Source organism: Eucyclogobius newberryi, unplaced genomic scaffold (genome assembly GCF_026437365.1).
Source record: "Eucyclogobius newberryi isolate DKJ021-1_F unplaced genomic scaffold, fEucNew1.0.hap1 SCAF_2, whole genome shotgun sequence".
Classification (NCBI taxonomy): Eukaryota; Metazoa; Chordata; class Actinopteri; order Gobiiformes; family Gobiidae; genus Eucyclogobius; species Eucyclogobius newberryi.
In genome coordinates, this window is record NW_027315834.1 from 33,397,627 (window position 1) to 33,421,745 (window position 24,119).

The window sequence follows — 24,119 nt, forward strand, 5'->3', positions numbered from 1 at the left end:
CCACGTGGATTTAAATGTGTTTGGCAGCTGTAGTTCGCACTTATGTAATTCTACTAAAATATTTTATTTATTTTCCAGAAAGAGTGTTCCAACTTTATCCGAGTGCTACAGCCGTACAACCAGACGCACTTGTACATCTGTGGCACAGGGGCCTTTCATCCCATTTGTTCTTTTCTGGAGATGGGCAAAAGGGCAGAGGTGAGACACGGTTCACACTCAGTCCATGTGTTATTCTTTACCTGGTTTAATCATATACTGCTGTGCTCAAGCCATGTGTCGGTGTGAAATTCAGTTTACACAATGAGCTTATGAAGACAATATTTTAGAAACCATATTTTTTTTATGAAATTCCGGAACGTTATTATTGGGTCAAAGAAATAATGTTTAATTTTCTTTTGAATCCAGATCTCTGTTCAGTTTCAGAAGGATTAGGTGGACTCTGTAACATCTGTGGTACTTATCGGATAATGAAAAATATGATTTGTTGTAGATTCTCTGCTATTGCAAGATCGAATAGTCAAACAGAAATAAATACCAGGGAACTATCGATTTTAAAAGACCTTAATAATTCAAATAAATTAAATACATTTTTATAAAGCCCAAATTCACAGCAGTTGCATGCCAGGGCAACCAAAATTAGTTGATTTTACCAGCACAAAGATAGAAAATCAAACATTCATCATTGGTCAATAATAGTAAGATAAGATAAGATAAGATATTCCTTTATTGTCCCACATGGGGAAATTTCATTGGTGCAACTCAGGTAGATACAGAGGTAGATACAGAAGAACAGATCACTTATAGGAAGTCTGAAAAACACTTTCAGTAGAAGATCTCCTATAAATAAATAAAAACTCCCAGGAGTTTTTAAGTTTTTAACCTTAGTTAATCTGCTAGTAGCAGATTAACTAAGGTTCTCAGGAATGAAGCAAATGCACATGAATCCTCCTTCTCGGCAAGGAAAAACTAAGAAAAAACATAGCTATTACATGGCCTTTAGACGCGATTTTATGAAATGTTTTCTTAATGTTCATGTTTGTAGTGTTTGTAGCTTTTAATTTGCATTTGTAGAGTATGTTTGGCTCATGCTGTGTTGTTTCACAATAGTATCTAGATATTTCCTGTCATGGCCTTTTAGAACAATATACTGGTGAGCATTTGTTCTTTCTGCTCATTGATCTGTCTTGGCATCAACGTCTTCTTTTTGCGTTTGCTTTAAAGTTTAATTAGTCATGTTGATAAAAGGTCTGCAGGTTAATCAATGTAACAGCGTGTGCTCTGCAGTGTGACAGTGACGAGAGGAGAGCGAGACAGCACCATGCAGCTATTCTGTATAAAATTCACCACATGAATGTGTTCATCTTACATAGGTCTTGATTAAAATGAAACAGTCCAATTTGAGTCGAATTTATTTCTATTATTCTGGATTTAAGACGCTATGGAAACAAATCAAATCATCTAGGCCTTTGTCTGTTTAATTGTATTACACACGTCATTCGACTTTATGAGCTCAAAGGAGAGAAAGTTGCACGAATGATGTCCAGGTTATTTGTTCAAAGAAAGCTTACTTTTGGAAGTGAATCTAACTGATTTATATATAGTATTTTTGTCATTATTATGTGGCTTTATGAAGACAAAAATGAAGTTAGAAATATACTTCAAATGGCAGCTCTTTGAACTTTAATCCTTTCTGCACCAGGACAACGTCTTTCGAATGACCCAGCATTTTGAGAATGGCCGCGGGAAAAGCCCCTATGACCCCAAGATGCTGTCCGCCTCTCTGCTGATCGGTGAGTTTGATCTGCCTGATTAGTTCCAGGAAACATGCGGTTAGAACAATAACAAATCATTTCTAAATTCTGTTTGGCAGATGGTGAGCTGTACTCTGGCACATCTGCAGACTTTATGGGAAGGGACTTTGCCATTTTCCGTACTCTAGGAGAACAACATCCAATCAGAACAGAGCAACACGATTCAAGATGGCTGAACGGTAGGTTATTGCTTTCTTTGTTGTTTTATTTTGGAGGAAATTGCCTTACTTTTGTGTGTGGTCACAACAAGAAAAACACCAGATTAATAGCAACCAAGGCACATCATGAATTAAAGGTGCAATAAGTAACTTTTCATTGGCGAGTATGCCACCTGCCTGTCGCCATAGAGATGGTCCCGTAATGGGGAAATTCCAGTGTTGTATTAATGTGGGTTAGGGTTAGAACAGGGCAATGGTCAAACATCTAATTCAAACATAAGAGTCTGAAGCACAGTGAAAACATCTGATATCTGTAAAAAAAAAAAAGCCTACTGCCTAAATAGTATTAATTGTAGGTGACCAAAACACAATTTATGCAGTCGTTTTAAAAGTAAATTTGAGAGGGATCAATGCCATCACTTTTATTTGTATTTACCATAAGCCTTTGATGTGACTGCCCCTCCCTCTGTCCCGTGTGCCTCGGTCAAACCCACTGATTATCGACTCACGCTTATGTAAATCTCATTCATAAGTCACTTTGCATGGCCCTTTTATGGCGTTTTGGAGGTGTGGAGAGAGTGTGGCATGACGTGGGTTCGTGTAGGCAGATTCCAGCTGCGGGTGGGATCTGTAAAGTACAAATTGCGTGGTGGACAGCGTATGGAGTATTTTATAAATCTGGAGTTTGTGTGGCGTAAGTCTCTAGTGGCTACTAGAGTATGCACTTGCTCAGCAACATTTCTACACAATCCGTTATACTGTAGATGAGGCCCCTGATCTGTAACTTTGCCTTGTGGTGTCGCCTGCTTGTCTCTATGAAAATAAATAGGTTTAATGCCATACATATTCTATGCAAAGCCGTAACATCATCAGAAAAAAATATGCTGTGCACATTTAGTTTATTCTCCAAACTGCGTATATTTTAACTGTGCATCTCTGTATACAGTATATATGTATAATATTTATTATGGTTTGCTTTCTTGTAAAAAAATGAAATTAAATAATGTTACTTTCATCTTCAAAGAACATTTATAACTTACTATGTGAATACATTACTTATGGAAATACACATGTCCAAGAAGGATCTACGTGGAAAATACCACTTTCCTGCATTGGTCATACTTAAATCCTCTCTCAGACCATCATTTCCATTCATGTTCAGGCATCAGATATCACAGCCCATTCACAAAGGCAGATGGATTTGTCTGTGCTGGTTGGATTAGCTCTGCTTTTGACTCCTCAGTCTTCCTCTCTATCCGTCGGCACTGCCCTGAATTTAGACAGCCACAAAAGGTCAGTTTAGAGTAGACTTTTCCCTCACGTTGTGCCATCCTTTTCCCCACATTCCCACACGGCTAATCCACTCGCAGATGCATTTTCCGCGGGGTTGGATTCCTGGGCCACCCCTTTCCCCCATGCATCCTCATCAAAAACATGTACAGAGTTAAGCAGTGCTGATTACTGTGAAATCCGCTGAAAGAGCTAGTTTGAAGATGAAACTATTGTTATATTGTTAATCCCCAATCAATCTTTCACCTGGTTTAAACAAAGGGGGGTTGTATCCGTTCACACAAAGCAAAATTCTCCACAAAAGAGGGGATTGTAATTGCGTGGACTACCGGAATGGAGATATTCTATTGAGGCTTTATCAGAAAGGTTATGGTATTCATTACACAGGAGGAAAAAGAGGGGTCAAAGTGAAGGGTTCTAAAAGGAAAAGATTAGTCTGCCTGGGTTTGGGGACATTCTGTACGGATTTCCTCACCTCTCAAGAGCCCTTTTCTTGTGATTAGGGCACACGTTTTGATTTAAAAAAATGTACAGATTAATTAATTTTTTGCTGACAAATTAAATTATAACATTTCAAAACTTTTAATCAATCTTTTTTTTTTTTTTAAATAAAAATGCAAGGGAACTTTTCTGGTGGAATGTCTTCATTCACATGTAATGTTCCACAGTATGGCATTACACTCATTTATCTTCATGGAGCATATTTGCTTCTGCAACCATGCAGGCTAAATAACTGGTCAGATCTGTACAAACACACATCTGGATGTATTTATTTTATTTTAGCAATAAAAACCCACCAAGATAGATGAGTTTAATGTCATAATGTGAAACATCCCAGACAAAGCAAAAAACAGAACCCTCCAACAGAAAATTAACATCGGTACACTATGTAAATTTTCTGTTGGAGGGTCCTGCTTTAACGTTTTGCCATGTTCTTGGAAGTGAAATGCACAGTACTGATCACATAATGATATTCTTCTTACAAATGAAAAATTAAAGATTACAAGTGGAGCATTATTTTTGATTTACCGTAGTGAGAAATCTTAAACTGGCCTAAAACAAATATTTTAGCTGCAGTGTCTTGCCTTAAGATGGAGGTCGGAGCAAACCACCGCTGAATAATGTTGTTTGTGTTAGCTGTTACATATAATGAATAGTGTGACCTCTGCGGGTGCTGACAGCATGTTGTTTTTATGCGAGTGCTCGCGCGGTACACTTCATCATGGTGTAGTAAGGGCGTATTCACAATAGAGGGCCATAGTGTGTGTGGGGTACGCATTATTCATACCCGAGCTCTCACACTCACACAACACGCATAAATCTGCTGTCCACTTTGGCCACACTCGCCTCTTTCACAGTCACTCTATATCCTAATGGGCGAGAGCAGAAACATGGCACTGCTTGTATCTCTTTTTAACTAGCTCACGTCTCTTCTACTTTCTATCAGACGGCAGATTAAATACATTTACTAAAAGACAATTGTCAGCTAACGCCTAACACATGGGTTAGATAATTTGGCAACTGTAAAATTGTCCCTAGTGAATGAATTTGATAAGCTCCAGTCTACCGCGACCCCTGACAGAAACAAGCGGTAGAAAAGTAATGAACAATTGTCAGTTTTTTCAGTTTATTTTGTATTAAGTATACAATTGATTATTCGGCGTTTGTGGTTCAAGAGTATAACAATAAAATACAGTTATGGATGATAATAAGAGGTGTCACTGTGTTATTGATATACAGGGGTGAGTATTATGTTTGTAATAATTAGGGGGGAACTCTTTAAATTACCTTACTTTTTTAGACACAACAATTGTTTGGTCCACAATTGAATAATAGCCCATACAGCATACAAAATACAGGAAGCAAAATTAGTCAGTTCAATTAATACACTTGTAATGTGTGACACTGTTGTCATTATTCTTTCATCCCACACTCAGTGGTGGTAAGGCACAGCTGCCCTGGGGGGAGGGCAGACTGACCGAAGTGAGGCTGCTAATTTACGCCATTAGCAGCCAATCATTCATGCACAGACTAAATTCATTCTAATATACACTGGTGTTTCTCTATCCAGTAGAGCAGAGATATAACAACATTATGAGTTTATTTTAGGGTTTGGGGGAAATGGTAGCCTTAGTATTCATTTTGTTGACAGTTCGTTTCAATGGTAATAGTATTTTATCTCCCAGAATCCCTCTAAATGACCAGATTGTCAGATTGTTGTGTTGTGTATTGTAAATATAAGTAAGCACCTCTATTGTTGAATCACAACCACAATGGCTTCAACCATCCTCATCCTTTGCCCTTATGTCCTATACCGAAAATACCTCCACCATATAGAGCGCTCCCTATATTGTACTTTGATTGCCCTTAAAGAAAAGTTAAATTTATTCAAGTGTGTCTCGGGACAATCAGAGCCATGTGTGTTAGCGAGGATGTGGTCTGGGGACAGGGGTTATGTGGGATTTGGATTTGGAGAGGCGGTTCGAGGCAAAGTCAGATACTGTAACAACAGGGTGTAAAGTAAATGGCAGTTACTACTGAGCCGTGACTGGAGAATATCATGGGGGATTGACTCTGTAGAGGTGTCAAATAGGGGTGAGCGGATTGTTTTAGGGACACCGAGGTTAGGTAGGCTAGCTCGTTATATTTTTTTTCCATTTGCAAGCCAGGGCATAAATTTTATGTGAGATGTCATTTTCTTTTGTTTCAGATCCCAGATTTATTAGTGTGCACCTAATCCCTGAGAGTGACAACCCAGAAGACGACAAAATCTTCCTGTTTTTCAAAGAGAATGCCATGGATGGGGAGCACACAGGGAAGGCCACCATCGCAAGGATAGGACAACTGTGTAAGGTAACACAAATTAATATTGTTCATGAAACTACACGTTTGTTTTACTGTCACACATGTTGACCCTATTTAAATATTTTATCTCACTGATCCATTAAAATATTTGATGCTAAAGGAACAGGCACATTTTCATTCCTTTTAAAATAGTTTGATTTGGATAAACAAAAGAATTGGCGACATAAAAGGTGTCATGACGTTTAATTAGCGTTCACAGTTTATGTCAATAATTCAAATATGTTATGGTTTCTTGAGAAGACGTAGCATAAGAAACATAAAAGTATTCCAAATCTTTCCACTGTATGACATTATTTCTTGTCGCAGAATGACATGGGCGGCCACAGAAGTCTAGTCAACAAATGGACCACATTCCTCAAAGCTCGCCTGATGTGCTCTGTACCAGGGGTCAACGGCATCGACACGCATTTTGACGAGCTACGTGAGTCTGCGTTCTTATGTCCTGCGCTTTTATGTTTAGGACAATCCCCTCACTTCTATCCCTATTTGTCATTTCAGAGGACGTGTTTCTTATGAGTGCCAAGGACCCAAAGAACCCACTTATCTACGCCGTGTTCACCACTTCCAGGTACAACCCAAAACTAATCTTTTGGATGACAACCTCCTGTTTTGTAGATTTGTTTCCCAGAGATCAGTAAATGCATCCTACAAAGTTATTTCCTCTCTATCTAAAAAAACACACCCCCTTCATCCCAGACATCTGAAACATCTAAACCATTTTGAAATGACACGGCAGGATGCGAGCCACCAAGCGTATTTCCAGACAACAATCCCCCCTCACTAATCCACTTACAGGTGTCCCATAGCCGCTTCTATTTCTCCGCAATGCTCAGCGTTCCCACTTTTTCATGTATAAGAGATTGCTTTTAGCGGATTCCCTGCTCCTCGCTACCTGTCCCATTCCCCGTTGAAAAGCTTGGCAGCACAGTCTTGTAGGGAAATCAGATTAGGGCTTGAGAAACACGATATTCACTCAACAGGAATGTCTTTCCTTAGGCCACTGCCCCAGGGCTGAGCTGGCTTTGCTGCAGGCTGGGTGTGGTGGTTTTGTAAAAGCATGCACAGAGGGGAACACATAGGGGAAAGCACCTCTGGACTAAAGTTTCAGAGAGGTGTCTGAAAATGCTGCTGTTATCTGTTGTTGAATAGTTCAGGAAAGATCATCAGTGGGCCGAAGAAGCAATTATAACGTGTGTGGATCCCCAACCATTAGCATGATGGCTATTTTATTTTATTAAATTAGGTTATTTAATTCATATAGCAATCAAGCCAATGTTTTTAGTCAATGCTTTACCATCAAGAGTTCACTGGATTCTTGCTAATAATACACAATCATAGTATGAAAAGCAACAATGTAGCATCGTAATATGAGATGATAATGACTTATGATTCTAGACAAAATTTACTAAGCGTCTGGAGCAGTTCTTGTCTCTCACACATGCTGGCTGTAAATTCAATTATGGGGCATTGAAGTAAAGAGTGGTTTAATTGGTTTTCTAAGTGGCCGGTTTTCAGAGATGAATAGGGAAAGAGATTAGAGAGACTAGCTTTTAATATCCATGCTTAATGAGGCCCAGGGATGCTTCAACTCACCGATCAATGTTTGATTGTGGCATTGTATGTGCATTAAGTCTATTTATTTTTCCAACTGACTATGTTCACACAAACAAATGCCCACCCTTTTCCTCAACCACACATATCAGCGGTCCCATAGTTAATTGAATTTTGTAAGTAATTAACATTTTCAAATGCTAATCCATTCATCTTCCACGCTTTAGTGAGCCCCTTTTATTGTATATATGCCAGCCACATCCCTAATTAGTCAAATACCACTTCCCATCGCAGTTAGCAAGACAAAGCGCTTCGCAGATTGCACCGGACCCGTGGCTTCCGGAGAGCAGTGTGCAAATTAATCCAACCACCGTGTGTGTGCGTGTGTGTGAATTGCACTAACAAAATTAATTGGTGAAGTCTAGATAAACATCAGACTTTTAGCAGCGTGGTTATTCAGCATGAATTTAAAAGAAAATGCTTAGTAAGGGAATAATTGATGCTGATTTTGCATGAATCTGATAACAGCTTTTGTTGTAGATTGTATAGACACGAGAGGAGCCAATGCATTTTACTACAACTCCAAAAAATAAAGGCATTGCAAATTTAATAGGCAAATATGTTCTTAAGTAAATATACAGTGTATTATTATTATCATGCATATTGTACCAGTAGAATTCCCAAACTCCTGGTTCCTGTCTTCTGTCCTGGATGACCTCGGGGGAGCATAAAATAAGAGACACATTGGAAAGATATATTGTTTTATTCACAATGGATTGATCTTCTTGACTCATTCTATCTTTCATCTACTATTAAAAATTAAATCCACCCATCTGGCTCAAACAAAGTGCTAGTTAAATATTGGAGAGTGTTTTGAATACAGTCAAGAGCAGGTCCTGTTTGGTTGGTGGCGTGCCCACATTCCTGTCTGTTCTCAGGAGGCTGGGAGCAATCACAGAGAAGTTCCCATCTGTCAGTCCATACTTAGGTAATCACAGCCTTTTCCTCCTCGCGTCTTTGTTTGCCGAAGGGTCATTTTGTTGTCTTTCTTCAAGATTTCACAAGTTCCTAATCCCTGTCTTGTGTGACCGATTATTCACAAATCCCCTTTGTTTATCGGAGTCATCGGTCTAGATTTCAGCACTCCAAATGGTCTCCAACCCCTTTTGTTGTTGAAAGCTTCTACATTTTGCACAGTGCTTCTCAAATTTTGAACACTGGGTTCTCAAGAGTCATTTTAAAAAGAGTTATGGTTCATTTTATTCATTCTGTTCTGTTCTTAGAAAACCAAATATAGTCTGAGGTTGGAATGAAAAGTAAAACATTCTTTTTTCTCCACAGTAACATCTTTAAAGGCTCAGCAGTGTGTATGTACAACATGGCTGACATCAGAAGGGTGTTTCTGGGTCCCTATGCCCACCGGGATGGCCCAAACTACCAGTGGGTACCATTCCAAGGAAGAGTACCCTACCCTCGACCTGGCACTGTAAGCATGCACTTCTCTGCAAGTTAGACAACACATCTTACATATGGTGTGTCACAAATGTATGCACAATATAAGTAACACTGTTTTCATTTTAGTGTCCCAGTAAGACCTTTGGGGGTTTTGACTCCACCAAAGATCTGCCAGATGATGTCATCACCTTCGCCCGTGGTCATCCAGCCATGTATAACCCTGTGCAGCCCATAGGGGGACGTCCCATCATGGTGCGAACTGATGTGGACTACCAGTTTTCTCAGCTGGTGGTGGACAGGGTTGAGGCTGAGGATGGGCAGTATGATGTCATGTTCATTGGCACAGGTGTGTAAGCCTACAGTCGCCTTGTGGCCACACTTACTCATCCTAAAGGTGCATTATTTATATACAAGTTATGTTATTTCTTATAGACAGGGGCACTGTGCTGAAGGTGGTGACCATCCCCAGGGAAAGGTGGCATGACCTAGAAGAGGTTGTCCTGGAGGAGATGACTGTTTTTAGGGTAGGTTTGGTGACTCATTCAAAATGACTTCCCTTGACAACTATGTAAAAAATCTACTCATAAAGTTCTCGCAGTCCTCATCTGTTTTTGTTTTTAACAGGAACCCACTACTATAACTGCAATGGAGCTGTCAACAAAGCAGGTAAGGGCATGTTTTACACAGTAATTCCAATAGCTGTGGACAGATGTCAACATAATGAGAAAATTATATGAGCTCTTCAACAAACTTCAAATTATTTAAATGTACCAAGGTTCCCTTTGAGAATCCAACTCAAAACCACATTCCCTCGAAAAACATTTATTCGGTATTCAGTGAGTATTTATGTCTTTGTTATTTCTCTGTGGCTCTCACAGCAACAGCTGTACCTTGGCTCAGCGCTGGGTGTATCACAGATGTCTCTGCACCGGTGTGAGGTGTATGGGAAAGCCTGCGCAGAGTGTTGCTTGGCCAGAGACCCGTACTGTGCCTGGGACGGTACCGAGTGCTCCAGATACTTCCCCACTGCCAAAAGGTACGAGGACTTACCAAACAAAAGCACTTCTCTAACCTTTATTTATCCTAGGGGGGGATTGCCAAGGTTGTATGGTTCTTTTCAACAACATGCTCCCATGTATTTATAACGTCACATATGCTCACACCTGGGAGTTATCAGTGCACCTGGATTCAGCTCCTCTTGGCTTTAATGCGCTGTTATAAATGTTTTGCTCAAGGGCATCACTGTGCACAACCTTGATTCTCTGACCTCAGTTTCAAACAGCCTGTGAATCCAAAGAAGTACACAGATGCCAGACACACGCTGCAAAGCTTCAGTGTTACACCAGCATAAAATACAGTAATTAACAGTGCTCAAAGATGAACTGTACACAGAGAATGCACGTCAACTTTCAGAAACCTGCTTTCGAGCTCCTGCCAAAAAGCTGCTCATCTGAAAGCCTCTCCGCTGCCAGCACACCACACACAAAAGACGCACACTGAGATACACAGTAAATTAAAGCCAACAGGAGCTGTCTGACCACTTCAGCCCACAGCAACGGACGAGGTACGAACAAGCTCACCCTCAAATTACCCTCTGCTATATCCGGGGGGACGTGCTGACCACTACAGCCCTTACACACTTACTTTCCACAACACACACCGGGCCCCTGGTGTACTTGACTCTGACAGCGAGAGAGTGTAGTTTTGGCCAAGACCAACTCCACTCTTTTATCTACCACATATAATATATTTTACCCTGAATGAAAACCAGAAACTCAGCACTGCACACGCTCAGGCAGCTAAAACAACTAGATGGCTGACCAGGAAATGAATGTATGGGGGATATATGAATGGCACAGTAAATGCATCTGTTTCTCCTTAGTCTTTCTGTTTTATCCCCACCGCTCGTCCCTTTCCATACCTCACCTTTGGCTTACATACCCTCCACCAGTCTTTGATTTTTACTGCACTTGTCAAACACTTTTATTTCACAGTGACAATTAGGTCCATGGGAGAAATACTGGCCAGGACATCAAAATGTCTTCCCATCATTGAAACACAATAGCCAAGTCCACAAACAATGAGCAATAAGACAGCAATACCTGGTCAGAAAATGCACTTACAGTACAGTGCTTCCATATGCAATTTTATAGCTTTGAAATCTGTCCAAGTTTGATTTATTTTATTCCTACCAATGTTAAACGCTGAAAAGCAACGTTTGAAGATGGAAAGAAACATGAGCATAGTGTAACATTGCCCCCTTGTGGTTTACACGTATTGGCACTTTAAGAATCAAACAATCGTGTTTTCTTTTTGTCAGCACACATCTAAAATAAATAACTTTCATGATTGTTTTTCAGGCGTACCAGACGACAAGACATCAGAAATGGTGACCCTCTGTCCCAGTGTTCGGACCTTCAACATCATGGTAGCCACTTTAAATTGCATGCATAAATCACCACACTGTAACAATGGAATAGTAAAAGTATTTAGCTCATTTGTGTCTATGTTTTGGACAGATGACATGGATGGGATGACAGGCACTATTGAAGACAGGACTGTGTTTGGAGTGGAGAACAGCAGCATGTTTCTGGAGTGCAGTCCTAAATCTCAAAGGGCTCTGATTTACTGGCAACTGCAGAGACTCAATGAGGACCGCAAACTAGAGGCAAGTATTTCTATTAACAAACTCTTATTTTCTATTTAATGTGCCCACTGGGATTATTGTCACTTTAGCTGTAATTGTACAACTACTCTGCCACAGGCTACACCTTTATTCACCTGTGTTATCATATCATTTGCTTGTTGGTTCATAACCTTTGGGTGGAGATATTTAGATTGACATTTGACCTTATGATGTAAGCATCTTTTATTTACGCTTTTGTCTCCATTGAAGTGAGTGAGTGGCAACATTTCGTAATAAACCATAACTTATTTTGAAATCATTATAATTGTAGGGATGCACTACTACACTATATCATGTTTTACTAAGGTTTGAATTTTATTTTTGGTTCACCGCAGCTGTTCTACTGTAATGACCCTCTGGTTTTGGTGTAAATGCTTAACCCACTGTGCCCCATAGTACTGTACAGTTCATTTAATCATTCTCATTCATTTAATCTCAACAACAACAATCTGTTTCTACTAATAACGATAATATAATGAAAACATAATTACTCGTAAAGACACTTGCTAAGTTTGCACTAAATGACACCACTTAATTCAGGAAAATCTTTTGACACTTTCAGATCAGATTTGATGACAGAATCCTGCGCACGGACCAGGGCCTGCTGATCCGCACTCTGTCCCAGTCCGACGTGGGGACCTACCACTGCCAGGCTGTCGAGCACGGCTTCATCCAGCCCCTCCTACGCCTCAATCTTCAGGTCATCCCCACACAGAAGCTGGGCGACATCTTACCAGGCTTCCCCGTCGCCGGCAGCGGTGTGGGTCCGTCGGCCAAACACAGAATGTGGTATCGGGATTTCCTGTCTCTCCTGGACCACCCGGACCTCAACAGCGTGGAGGAGTTTTGCGACCGAGTATGGAAGAAAGAGCGCAGGCAGAAAAAGGGGAAGACGCCCAATGGCAAACCCGACCGTGCCGGTGCCAACCCCTTAATAAGGCCAAAATCTCTTACTCCTAAAGCCCAAAAACAGCAAGGAGCTCCGCCGCAGAGCAGAGCGTGGCTTCAGACTGCATCGTCAACAGCCGAAGGGACACAGCGGAGCCTCAACCCGCCACAACAGAACCTCAGCAGCCAAGCATCCAGGAACAACCAGAAAACGCAAGGCGGTCAAAACGTTGGCTCCCAAGCTGCCGACGGAGGGGCCAGGGTGACCAATCCGCACGCGGCGAAGTGGAGACGAATGCAGGAGAACAAGAAGGGACGCAACAGGAGGACCCACGAGCTCCAGAGACCTCCGAGGAGTGTTTGAGGAGGACAGAGCACAACAGCGAAAGACATAAGCACAAGCCCCCATGCATCTTAAGCATCTAGACTCTCTATTGTCGTATTCAATGTATGATCCAGTGACCTCTCCATTAGAGCAGTTTTAGGTCCATTACATTACAACGCTGCTGAACACACTTAAATAATCTGTGAAGTGGACAAGAGTAAAGTAAGGACAATTAAACTAGGATTGACTGTAAATGTGGAGGGGACACGGCGGCCTAAGGTGTGGTCAGGCAGCCGCTGGAGGCAACTGTAAATAAGCTACAAAATGAACTGTTTCAGACAAAAAGCGTCGGGTTCCTGCAGTGGATGTCCTGTGAAGAGGCGGTAGACACTTGTGCACCTGTACATTGTGCCCTTTTACCTGAGCATGTGAACTGATGAATACAGGGAATGGATTATTTTGGAGTTCGTCTGAAGGGGAAAGAGCCTTTTCTTGAAACATTTAAAGCGACAGAGGAACAATTGCGCCCTTACCAGTGGACAAGGGGTCGCTATGAGTGGCCGTCATAATGAAGCATCAATCACACAAGTCCGCCACGGTGTTGGGACAATGCTTTATTATACTCGACACGAGGAAAGAAACGCATTGTGCATGTCATTGTCAATCAATGTTTAATAAGCTAGGTATTTTATTGACATTAGAGGTTTTTTTACGCCCTGCCAATTATAACTTAAATTCTTTTATATTTACTTTTCCTTCAAAACCAGTGCTTTGTATGTCAGGCAAGACATCATATTCTGATTGTGCTCTTATACAAATTCCATGTAACTTATTGTGTCATTGTTTTGCTCTGGGATTTGTATAAAATAGATTCCATATGGTCCATGGCTAAATGCAAACTCCCTGTTATTTGTGTGCAGACATAATGCAGACGTATCGTTGTGTATATACAGTACCCATACAGCACAAGAACGCCACTTGATTACTATTATTTATTGCCCATAGTTTTGTGAAAGGGTTACATTTATTTTTGATATTTTTGGCTCATCAGTATAATGAAAAGGCAATGGCATCAACAGCCATGAACTGTGTGATGGACCAACAAACTGAAACTGGAATCCTTTTTGTAGATACTGTATAATGTATGAGAAATGCACAAGCGGCTTGAAACAAGAGCCACACATTTTCTAGCTCCCATAACAATAAGCACAAGTTTGTTTTATTTCCTTTCCCTACATTTTTCATTCGTCAAGTTGCCATTGAGTGTAAAATAAATCCCAACCTGATAAAAAGATTAGCTGTGAATCTCTGTAATAGTGGAGAAAATGTAAAATCTAGTCTGAGGAGAAGACATGTTATTCTGCATGTGAATGCTACCAACAGTAAATGCATCTTTTTAGTGTCTCTTAGTGTTTTGTGTGAAAGGTGAAGTTCCCTTAAACCAAGGTGTGAATTACTTTTGTCCTTTTGCCAAAACAGTGATAATATAATTCCAACTCTTTTGCCAAAGTTGACCGGTCCTCCATGATTCAGCAGCGCTCTCTGCTGGTCTTCCTCTTTTCTAGCACACTACAAATCAACAGTGCAATAAATGAGTGCAGACAGTGTTCCCAATCTGTTTCCCTCCTCTCCTGTTGGACAAATGGGAGAGCTAAAAGTTACCACTGCTGTAACACTACTTTCTGGCATGCATTCAATTGTCTAAATAAACATCTCTGTTACAAACACGTTGTTCTCATTTCTACACACACGGTCTACACATTATATTTAGAATTTGGAATAAAAGAAAACATTACATTTTATCTCACTGTGGACAAGGGATGCAACGATTTTTGTGTTACGATGATTATTGTGAGAAAAAATATTGTTATTCACGATGACCAAGCAACAGTGACAGATTTAATTTTCTATAATTCTCTTTGTCTAATTATTCGTCACGTTTGTGACCAGCTTCACGAAATCAAACTTTTCGAGTGGAAAAACTAGTCATTGTGACATAAACGTAGAGTACTTGAGTTCAAAATACATCCAAATGTAAAGATTGAATTAAAATTCTCACATCCAATGATGGTCAGCGTACTTTGGAGTATAATTCACAGTGGGTTCTGTATCCATCTCCTGTAATGAACCTGAACGATAAACTGATTTCAGAGGTTTTAAGACTTTTAGAACATATTCCCATCATATTCCTTCTGACAATTACAGATTTTACATGTTCTACTATTGTTTTGACTTGCAATACAGACATTGACCACTAGATGTCACCACAATAATAAATAACTCGGCTTCGTCTTTGTCCTGTAGTTTTAGTTTACACCCAGAACCACAAGATGTCACTATTGAGCATCATAAGTCTTCTTCAAGGCCTCACTTAACCACACTGGAACAATCACCATGGTCACAAGTCACCACACATCCTTTAGTTCTAACGTTCAAATGATTTCTGATTGTCCTTTCCATTTACAATCATGTTCCTGTGGCTATGTGTGTGCAGCAAACGTGATGCAAGTACTAAAATGTCTTCAAGTTTCACAGGCTTAATACATTTGCTTCTGCGGTTGCCATGGTGACTATGTGTGTGTGTGTGTGTGTGTGTGTGTATAGGTATTGTAAAGATCTCAAATCAATTCAGAAAATAATAATAAAATGTGTATCTGAAATAAAAAATCAACTGTGGCACGATTATGATGCAAAACTCTGATGCACAAACTGGGAATGACGCACTGACCAGCACTGACAGACTGGTCAGTGCAGAAAAAAAATATCGGTGACAAATATTAGAAACAATATATATTCATGGCTATTAGTCTATTTGATTGTTTTTTGTATGAATTTTACTCTGTTTTATTTAATTTTATGATAAAATTACTGTGTTAACAAGTTGATTTTATTTCATGTGCAGCATTTTGGAGATTGTGTTTGTTTGTGAAAGAGCCGTACACATCATTTTGATTGTATTAGAATATCGAACCAATACTGATATCTGGAATCGCTCCGATATCACAATAACCAATATAGGACCATAGATTTATAACAATGTATGACTCGTGTTCTTTTGTTTTGACATAAGCTGTGGTAAGAGTAAAAGTAGTGTCTGGCTGCCCTCTGCTGGATAATAGCAATAGGTTTTGTAGTAGGTTTTGGGTTCGGTGCATGTTTTCAGCTCGAACCCTTTTGTTTTCTATTTAATCTTTTCATCTGTTTTAGAGGTCGGGATATGGGTTTTTCCTTTGGCCGATGATGATTTTTTCACAGTTGTGTCAGCCGATGGCCAATTTTCAAAGCCGATTTTCTTATAAATATAAAACCATGGCAGTAATGCAACAAGTATTGAATTATTAAAGAAATCAAAGCTAAATTAAAATATGACTTCATGAAAGATGCACGCAAATATAATATTACTAGAACATTTAGTTTAACATTGCAATTTAAAGTGCAACATTTCAAGTTAACACACAAGTGTATTTTTGTGCAGAGACGGTTCACTCAGAACAAACAAATATAGTTGCCTGGTTTAAGCTTCACATTGTATAATTTTATAAATAACATTTGTATAACACACTCAATTAAGTATTTTTGGTCACATTTGATGAACGTTTGAGCAGTGTAAATATACATAATTTTGTTTACACTCTGAATGAAATGAACTAAATTGAACTAAAATATTTTCAATACAATTTACTGTGCTTCCACATTGCCATCTAATTTATTTTGACACATATGATAATTTCTCCATGATTATTGTGTTATTTTTTGTAAAATAAAGACGTATTTAAAGTGAGAAAGAGAGGATAAATAATGTGACATTTCTACTGCTTGGTCCCGCTCGGGGTCATTGGTGCCTCGACCCAACCCAGTGACTTTAGGCCTTTAAATAGAGCACCTTGGACCGGGCTCATCTAGTTGCCAATAGGACCTAACACATGCATGTTAGGTCAATTGGAACGCATTCAATAACATTCATATATTATTGCATGCACGTGTCTGGACAGTGGGAGGAAGCCAGAGACTTCAGAGTGTTCTCCCCAGTCGAAACAAAGCTACATTTGAGTGACTTCTAGCATAATAAAGCAGTGCTTGGAGGTGAGCTGAGTGTGTTGTGCCATGGTTGTGTTAAAGGTGTGTTTCTGCTGTGATGGGTCGTTCTTGTTTTGATCAGACTAAATGTATGAGAAAAACAACAAACACAAACACTGGTGCATTGATTATTTCACATCTGGATTGATTTATTTTCAAATACAACGAAGCGCATACACATGACATATTTGGTTTTCTTTCAGGATGAATTTAGTATCTGACTGTAATACCAACAGCTCAATAACAAGCAAGAAACATAGTGCACTTTGATGATCACATCCCAGTTTAAGGAGATGGAACAGAAGAGAACAGAACAAAGACGTCTTGTCAGAGCGGACCCCCAGGACCCCCAGGATCAGGCGGCAGCTTTGACAGTGAGGAGAACTTTTCCCACCAACTCAATTCAATTCAATTCAATTCTTGTAACGCCCAAAATCACAACAGCAGCTGCCTTGAGGGGCAACAGTGAAAAAGCAGATTAAACAATATTCATAGGGACTTGGCAATGTCCCAAGCTCCCATGTCCTTAAAAAAATGTCCCAAGCTCCCATGTCCTAAGACAAATGTCCCAGGTCCTTAGACGAATGTCCCAAGCGCCCATGTCCTTAGACAAATGTCCCAAGCTCCCCAAGCTCCCATGTCCTTAGACAAACTGTCCCAAGCTCCCATGTCCTTAGACAAATGTCCCAAGCTCCCATGTCCCTAAGAAAAACTACCAAACCTGGAGGAGTTGTAAAGTGAAGGAGAAATCCAACCTAAGTACTAGGACTAAAGTATGGATAAACATGGTCTAACTGACACTAAAGGTAACTCTAAATAAATATTAACACAAAAGAGGACATAAACATTCATACATTTGTTTTTAAATGAAAAATAATACTCAAATGTGAACAAAAGGCAAAAAAAGGCAGTGCACAGTTCAAGGAACATTCAGTCTGTCTCTCCCACTAACATAACCACTGAGTGAAACATTGAAACAGATGTGGACCAGAGCATCCACAGGTCCCAGTCACAGAACACGGCACCTTCCACCCACTGGTCCCAGTGGATCTGTGTCCTTCTGACTGCAGCAGACAGGAGCAGGAAATATTGTTCACACGTTCATTAAAAGAGACTTTGATATTCTAAATGTGTACGTACATTTTGAGCAAAAACATCACTTATCTTGTGCCGCTCGGTGGTGTAGTGGATGGCACACATGCACTCCAGGTGGGCGGGCCCTCTAGAATTTGCTGTCCTTCCGCAGTATCATGCCCCACGGCACGCTACACTGTAATTAAAAAAGGGAGAACAATGGAAACAGTACTTTAACTTTGCAGAACAATACTTTGCAGAAGCTGGCAGGAAGTGATCTGGAAACTGGACTTGGTTTTCTGAAATAAAATGTAAAGAAAAGTAAAAATATAAAACATATGTTTGAGTTCAGGACATGGCCGGAGAGGGATTAAACTAGACTCAACTGGAATGGTACAAAAATTGTTCCAAACCAGAGAGAGAATAACTGTGTCCATTCCTGCTGACGTTAGGATCAGGGCGCCCTCTGGTGGTGCTTCAGTGCAGTGCGTGGCTGATCCCGTGGACAGCTCCTCGTAACAGACAAACCTCTCTGTGGAAATGATTCATGACTCAAGGTAGAAAAGAGCCTTTCATTAATTCAAAATGTGTTGTAAACTACTCACCGGGACATGAAGGATCTGTTCTGACTCCAGCCTTAAAGTACACTTGTTATTATGTAAATGAAATATACTAAAATACAACATTAACAAGAGAAATAGGGAGATTCTTACCGGCCGACAAGTTTGTGGACAAACCCTAATCTGCATATGATATGATTAATTACAAAGTCAAAGTACAATCTCCAGAGAGACAGAAGCACAGTTACATCAAAGTACAAATACTGGTGTTCATTTGTACACTACTCCTACATTGTATTTCTAAAAACACAAGAACGAGAGACTCTGAAACAAGACCGGGCATGCACCACCATCTCCCAAAGAACATCTGCCTCTCATCCTGACTGCAGATGACGTGAGGAGTGAACCCCAGGATGGCATTCCAGGGAGAGTACTCAGGGACTGCAGACAAGCTAGCAAAGGTATTCTGTGACTTCTTTATCCCTTCCCTGTCTTGAAGTGTCTCAAGAGACAACTAAAATCTTAAAACATTGAATAAAGGGAGTACTTTTTTATGGCTCTTCATTTGCCTAGATGAACTGTCCCTCCTCCTGAGTGGTTCTGGCTCCACAGTTTATCTGCAAATTGAAGTGCATCAGTTTGTGCGACCGAGGGAGTCAGATCTCTTGTTCACTTTGGTTCTCCCCGAGGTTTAGTTTTTTTTTTTTCTGGGATTCTGGGACATTTATCAGTTTGTAATTTTCTGTGAACATGGTTTATTCTGCTTCTCTATGGGACTGTCGCTCTTCGAGGCAACTGTTGTTGGGATTTTGTGCGTTGAAAATTTTTTCTTCATATAATGATTGTACCACACACATTTTCACACAGTCTATACCTGGTCCAGTACAAACATTTGGTTCTGTTGTCAAAGTCTTTGCTGTAATAGCTGTAAATAAACCAAATCCTAAACAAAACTATGTATCTGAGATGACTAAATTAACCAGGTGGAACAAGGACTAAGAACAAGAACTTAGATGAGAGCCACAGATCTAAATGAACTTAAATGAATAGTAAAACAACGTAGACTTTTTTCCCTGTGCACTCAGAACAACTCTACATGATCAGACACATCTTCAACAATTGCCTTCTGCACAAAAATGATGAAAGCAATACAACATTTTAGAATATGAATGAAATGTGGAGCACTCGTCATGTGGGATAGGCTTGGCGAAAGAGATGGGTTTTTAAACAAGATTTGAATGTCATGATTGAGATTGTAGAGCGAATGTCCTGTGGGGAAAGCTTCCCGAGGCAGAGCAGCCCCCATTCTGGCAGATGGGACTGTGGAAAAGGAAGAGGAGGAGGAGCGGAGTAAAAGTTTATATTTAATATGAAGATGGAGTGGTAACCAGAGGAGCTGTTCGAGGATATGAGAGATGTGATGGGTAGGTGGTGGTATTCTTGAGCAACTGAAGTTTATGGAGTTTATGGACAGAATAGCTGTATTGTTGAGCGAGAGATGGACGTAGGCGGTTTATTCCTTTTTGTGGTTGACGTGGCAATACCAAGTGATGGCAACAAGTGTGGGCAAAGAGAGAAAACAGGAGATCAATGGCAGGACAAAATGTACTGAATGGAGCACAGCATTCTTAAAAATGCAGAAAGCATACATTCTTACTGTGGGTGGGCTCGCCTCTCCATAGATCTGATCTGTAACTTGGCGTAGAGCTAAACTGGAAATTTCTTGGCAAAGGAATAACATCTCCATGGAGACAAGCAGGAAGTGGACCCTCCAAAAAGTTACATAGTGCACCTTTAATTTTCGTTTTGACCTTCTTTGCTTTCTGGTGTTTTTGATAAGTTTAACTGATTTTGATATATAATAAACCGTTTATACTTAAAGTGTTTGACATTGTACATTGTGTGTACTGTGCGCAGTGCAACAGTGAAGCCGCTGTTGGAGTCTGAAGGTGAGTGGCATCTGCTGCTGAAACCATGGAAACCGAGGAGGGATCTATTGTGACACAGCTCCCCTGATCACAGACGACATTTGCTGTTGATTATTGGTCTGCATCTAGATTAAAGGCTCTTATGAACTGCAGAGAGTCTCGGCTAGAATAATTAAATAAAAATGGCCAATAATATATGATATATACTGTCATGAGACGTTCTTTCTACTCTTCATACAATGCTGGTTTCTAATTCAAATGTAAGGTGCATTATGTACGTTGTATGGTGGGTCTGGGATGTTTCACTTTAATGTCTAAACCGCTTTCATTTATATTACCAACACATACATTTATTTTCACTTGCTTATACCATTTTGTTGAGCATTTCAGGCAAAACAACAATGTCTTGATGGAGAATTGGTTTTGACCCTTAACCAGAAAACTTAACACAGTTTTTACTTTAATTTCATTTTAATTCTATATTGGATATCAAATTTCAACTTTTCTACGTTATGTCTATTTTGGTCTATCCATGTTGACATCGTCTTTCACATCACACGCACCAATATTTGCCACCAAAGAAACGAATCTTGATTTGTTTACCTTTCCTTCTCACTCTCTAATCACATGGTTTGTCTGGGCCTGCTTTGTATAACGCCATCTGGGACATAAACTTCCCAATGTGTTGTGAAGAAGGGATGATTTATAGCCGTGGGCCCACCTCCTCAACACAGCGCTACAAAACTGAGAGTCATAAACCTGGGCGATCTACACAGCTGCACGTGTGAGAGGAGAGAGAGTCATAAACACACACACACACACAGACACACAAACACACACACACACACACAAGTAGACATGGCTTTGACCTCATCTTGTGGCCATTCTGTCTGATTGCAGGGGATTGATTAGTTCACAAACATAGGAACTTGTCTCGACGTTAAAATGCAACTATCATAAAACAATGAATAGTACAATATTATTATTTTATTTTCTTGTCTGTCTTTGTGGAGACTTACAGTTTCTCTGCAGACTAACAGTCAAAGACTAAATATATCAAAGGCTTTTTACTCTTGGGCCTCTGCAACATTGGGATGAGCCAAGAAGTGGATTTTATTAGCGGAAGCATTTGGTCAGATGCCCAAGGCCAAGGACTTAGAATTTGCAGTTCATTTTTAAAAGTATATATAAAGAAACTCTCATTAGGTATCACAACTTGAGCGCGTGTGACTCATCTGTGCTCGCCCACCAGAGACCTTCCCCAAAAGAACAAAGGGGTGACGTCGCCGGGTCTGACGCACTGCCTAGGTAACAGGTGTAATGATGAACAGTGGGTGGGTGACGTTTGAATTGCACAAAAGAAACATTTTTCATCTTTCTCTCACTTATGCTCAATGAAAAAACTCCACCCTCTACGCCGCCCACCAACAATGAATCAGGCCATGAGGGACTAAAGCGCATTAGTCGAAGATGCTGCTCTCAATTTCTTAAACCTTAGCCTCCTCTACCCCATTGCCTACTCTTCTACACCCTGTTACATCCCCATCTTTTTCTCTCTACTTCTTCTGTCTTGTTCATTTTATCTGTATATTAATGTGTATTGTACGTGTTGTCCCCCCTGTCTGTAAATACCCCCCCTTTTTTATATATGTTCAGCGTCTTTGGGTCACTGAAAAGCGCTATATAAATAAAAGTTATTATTATTATTATTATTAAACCTAAATAATTCTGTGATAATTTTGTTTTTTTGCAATTTTCAAAATGTATTTATCTGAACTGCATTTACGTTCAATGAGTTGTCCAACCTTTCATTGGCACTTTAAGGCAGATAGTAAGGCGCAGGGAAAGAGCTTAAGAGGAACTGTAGATCACCACTAGATGGAGTAGAGAGCACTTTTTTCATCTAGGCATAATATCTTTAGACTTTCTTAAGGGTGATGGACAATTTTTCAACATGAGATGCAATTACTGCTGCCTAATACTGAGTTTGTATGTGGTATTACCGTAATACATTAGCATCTGTTATTATATTGACATGAAATATTGAGATTGATATTGGTTATGCAACATTGATCTATTTTCTTTTTTATTTAATTTTTTTTTCACAAATAAAGCTGGAAGTTGGAGCACAGTTAATTTGACTTGGCTGCAATGCAAACAGGAATTTCCAATGTGAACAGGACATCAGCCCCAATACGCTTTCAAACTGAGATGTGTGCAATTAATTTAGATTTAAACGCAAATACAATCATTGGTGCTGCAAATGATGTTGTTGTCCAGTGCAGAGGCTTTGCAGAGTGGCCTCCAGACTGGTCAATCCTATTAGCGCTTGTGTTCCCAGTTAAAGTGTCCTTCCTATGCCCTTTCACCTATCTATATCAAAAGAAGTGTAGACAGTATTTTTTAAGACTTTGAATTCAGAATGTAATATTTGGAAAGTTCTAATATCTCATGATATTTGGTGACTTCCCAATAAAACAGAGCAAACTATATACAGTACAACACAATTATGGTATAAAAAAATATTCAAGCTGAGTTAACAACTTTTAAAAAACTATTTTCTATACTCCAGAGCAATCCACGCCCCATCTGTGTTTACAACAAAAGTCGCCAGTAGATAATGTTTAACTTTAAGGTCTTTAGTGTGCTTTTGTCAAGGTGTAGGGTTTGAATTAATAATTGATCTGCCTGTGTGTCCATTTGATATGATGATAGCCAGTGAGTTAACTTGCAATGGGAATGTCAGCGGTGTACACGGAGAAAGGGCTTACAGTAGAGAAGTACGTGATTGGCCTATCCCTCAAAGGAAAAGAGGATTACTTGCTCGTATTATGTCCATGCAAGAGGCTGTCTTTGTTACTAGGTGCGCAAGCCAGAGTGTATAGATGCCACAGAGTAAGATCGAGTAGAGCAGCAGTGAAGGGACTCGCTGTGACTTGAAAGGTAGTTTTAATTCACTGTGTCTCGTTGGTCAGGAGAAAATTGTCGTTGATGGTGGAATGGGGAGCGTGCCAGGTTGCTAATCAGGATGAGGGCGGCTCAATCCGAATGTAGCAGAAATTAAATGCCTCTCAAAGTACACTGTTGACTTGAGTCACCTCAGCACTCAGGGAAACCAGCAGTCTCCACTCGGACGCAAACTTCATAAAAAAGGTATGTTTTGTTTGCTTTGTTTTATGTTTTGTATGTTTATGTTTCTGGGAAGCTTTCAAAGGGAAAAAAAGAATACTAATAACCTTGAGTACAATTTTTTGTAACGTCATCTTGCTGTCTCTTTTCAAAGTTGTCATATTCTGCCTGACAATCTATCTTCTAAACTTAGAATTTTCATGTTGAACTCAATTGTCATATTTCTTTTAGCATTTGCCTTTGTAACTGTCCTACACGGCTACTGACAATCCAAATTTAATGAACAGCGCTCAGTGTCTTCTCTGGTTACCTTCCTCAGGTT

The 24,119-nt window shown here is 39.9% G+C and overlaps 1 protein-coding gene across 1 annotated transcript in view; it reads left to right on the top strand.

Annotated features, from left to right (window-relative positions):
- sema3aa (sema domain, immunoglobulin domain (Ig), short basic domain, secreted, (semaphorin) 3Aa) overlaps positions 1–14,754 on the top strand; it is a 36,251-nt gene extending 21,497 nt beyond the window's left edge. Inside the window, exons 4-17 of the mRNA XM_072455079.1 lie at positions 79–198; positions 1,700–1,790; positions 1,871–1,990; positions 5,970–6,112; positions 6,431–6,545; positions 6,623–6,692; positions 9,017–9,161; positions 9,257–9,476; positions 9,563–9,654; positions 9,755–9,796; positions 10,009–10,166; positions 11,491–11,558; positions 11,650–11,798; positions 12,379–14,754. Of these exons, the coding sequence (XP_072311180.1) occupies positions 79–198; positions 1,700–1,790; positions 1,871–1,990; positions 5,970–6,112; positions 6,431–6,545; positions 6,623–6,692; positions 9,017–9,161; positions 9,257–9,476; positions 9,563–9,654; positions 9,755–9,796; positions 10,009–10,166; positions 11,491–11,558; positions 11,650–11,798; positions 12,379–13,068 (2,223 nt within the window). The 3' untranslated portion in view covers positions 13,069–14,754. The remainder of the gene's footprint in view (positions 1–78; positions 199–1,699; positions 1,791–1,870; positions 1,991–5,969; positions 6,113–6,430; positions 6,546–6,622; positions 6,693–9,016; positions 9,162–9,256; positions 9,477–9,562; positions 9,655–9,754; positions 9,797–10,008; positions 10,167–11,490; positions 11,559–11,649; positions 11,799–12,378) is intronic.
- The last annotated feature ends 9,365 nt before the right edge of the window (positions 14,755–24,119 follow it).